At 53.5% G+C, this 1542-nt stretch overlaps 1 protein-coding gene across 1 annotated transcript; it reads right to left on the bottom strand.

The window, feature by feature from the left end:
* Positions 1 to 1078: 1078 nt before the first annotated feature.
* On the bottom strand, positions 1079 to 1459 carry EMH_0096990 (uncharacterized protein; the record flags this gene model as incomplete). Its single annotated transcript, XM_038023262.1, has 1 exon — positions 1079 to 1459. One exon carries the CDS (start codon positions 1457 to 1459, stop codon positions 1079 to 1081), a length of 381 nt encoding a protein of 126 aa, XP_037879116.1.
* Between the last annotated feature and the right edge of the window lie 83 nt (positions 1460 to 1542).

The following is a 1542-nucleotide window of genomic DNA, read 5'->3' as shown; positions in this document are numbered from 1 at the left end:
TGTGCACTGGTGCTGTCAGTCACGCCAACGGTTTCAGGCCCAGGGAGCCCTGGCCTGAAACCACTGGCGCAAGGAGCAGACCGAGCCTCCTCGGATTCTATCATGCTCTCCGGTATGACTATTTTCGTCTCTATCGTCTTGGACTTATTGTGTTCCCCAAGGGGAATGTCGGCCCCTTCACCCCTTTGGCGTATTATGTGTGTGAACGGTTGATGATACCTTTCAGTGGGACGCAAGCTGTATGCAGACTGGCAGAAATAGGTATAATAGTTTGTTCCGACCTGTGTGTTGGAATCACCTCCCATTGTAACGTGAGCAGGAACCGAACTCCTTGGGGGGAATATACACACTTCGGCCAACGAAAGAGTCGAACCCCGCCAGTCGACCTGGGGGTCCCCTGCAGAGCACCGGGGGTACTACAGGCAACCAGACATGCAAGCATAACGACGGTCCCTTTCCTGCGTGCATTAACACTGTTTACGGTTGTTAAACAACTAAACGGCCCGGAATTACGAGCCTGCATGCGCGCAGAAGGACACGTAGCGACTCCATACAGATTGCCCTACATCTGGCTCCCACCTCCACCCGGAGCAACACACGCATTCATTTTGCCCAGGCTCCCCAGAAGGTATGGGTGCATGGAGGGAGGAGAAAGTGACTGATGGAGCACTGAGAAACGAAAGGAAAAGAAAAAAATGTCAGTGTATATGCACAGGGTGAAGTCTGCGTGCGGCTGAAGGTGGTCTGTGGAGCCAGACGTGTACGACTAGTTTGAGGGACGGGTTAAAGATGAAGTAGTGGTGGAGCCAGAGGCGTCTGTGAAACTGTTTCTACCGAGTGCGGGCTGCTACTCTGCTGCTGCTGCAGCGCTTAAGGGAGTGATGTAGCGCGGCAACAGACAGAATGCTGCGAGAAGCAGCAGGAGGCAAAAAAAAAGGGTGATGAGGTGTACTAGCTGGAAGCGGCGTCAAGACGAACCGACAAAGCAGCGAACAAGAAAATCAACAATTAAACAAACAAAACAACGATTAAACTGTACAAAGCAGGGCGGATTTAAACAAATACAAAGAGGAAACAATCAGCGCAAAGGAAAACGGCGTTTGCGCCTCCATACAGGGCCTTCCCGCTGCTGCTGCTCGTGTTGCAGCGCCTGCTGTTGCTGCTGTTGCTTTTGCTGCAGTACCTGCTCTTGCTGCTGTTGCTCTTCCTGCAGTACCTGATTTTGCTGCCGCTCTTGCTGCAGCACCTGTTGCGTCTGCTGCTGCTGCTGCTCGTGTTTTCCCTGAGAGTGCTGCAACGAAGGAGGAGCGTCGGCGTCAGCTGCAGTAGCAGGGGGACAGGCACGCAAAGCAACACCAACAACAGCTGGGGCAGCAGCAGCAGAAGAAGCCCCGTGCGAAAGCAGCTTTTCCCCCTCCTTTGTGTCCCCCTCTTCAGTCTCCTGAAGCCTTTGTGTCATTGGCAGTGTATCGTCAGAAGCACTCTCCGTATCTGCTGATTCGTGCTGCGGTTGCTGCTGCTGGAGCAGCTGCAGTTGTTCCT

This window comes from Eimeria mitis, genomic scaffold, assembly GCF_000499745.2.
Source record: "Eimeria mitis Houghton genomic scaffold, Emh_scaff9349, whole genome shotgun sequence".
Taxonomy (NCBI): Eukaryota; Apicomplexa; class Conoidasida; order Eucoccidiorida; family Eimeriidae; genus Eimeria; species Eimeria mitis.
Note: the sequence above shows the minus strand (reverse complement) of the source record. Positions and strands in the feature narration are given on the sequence as shown.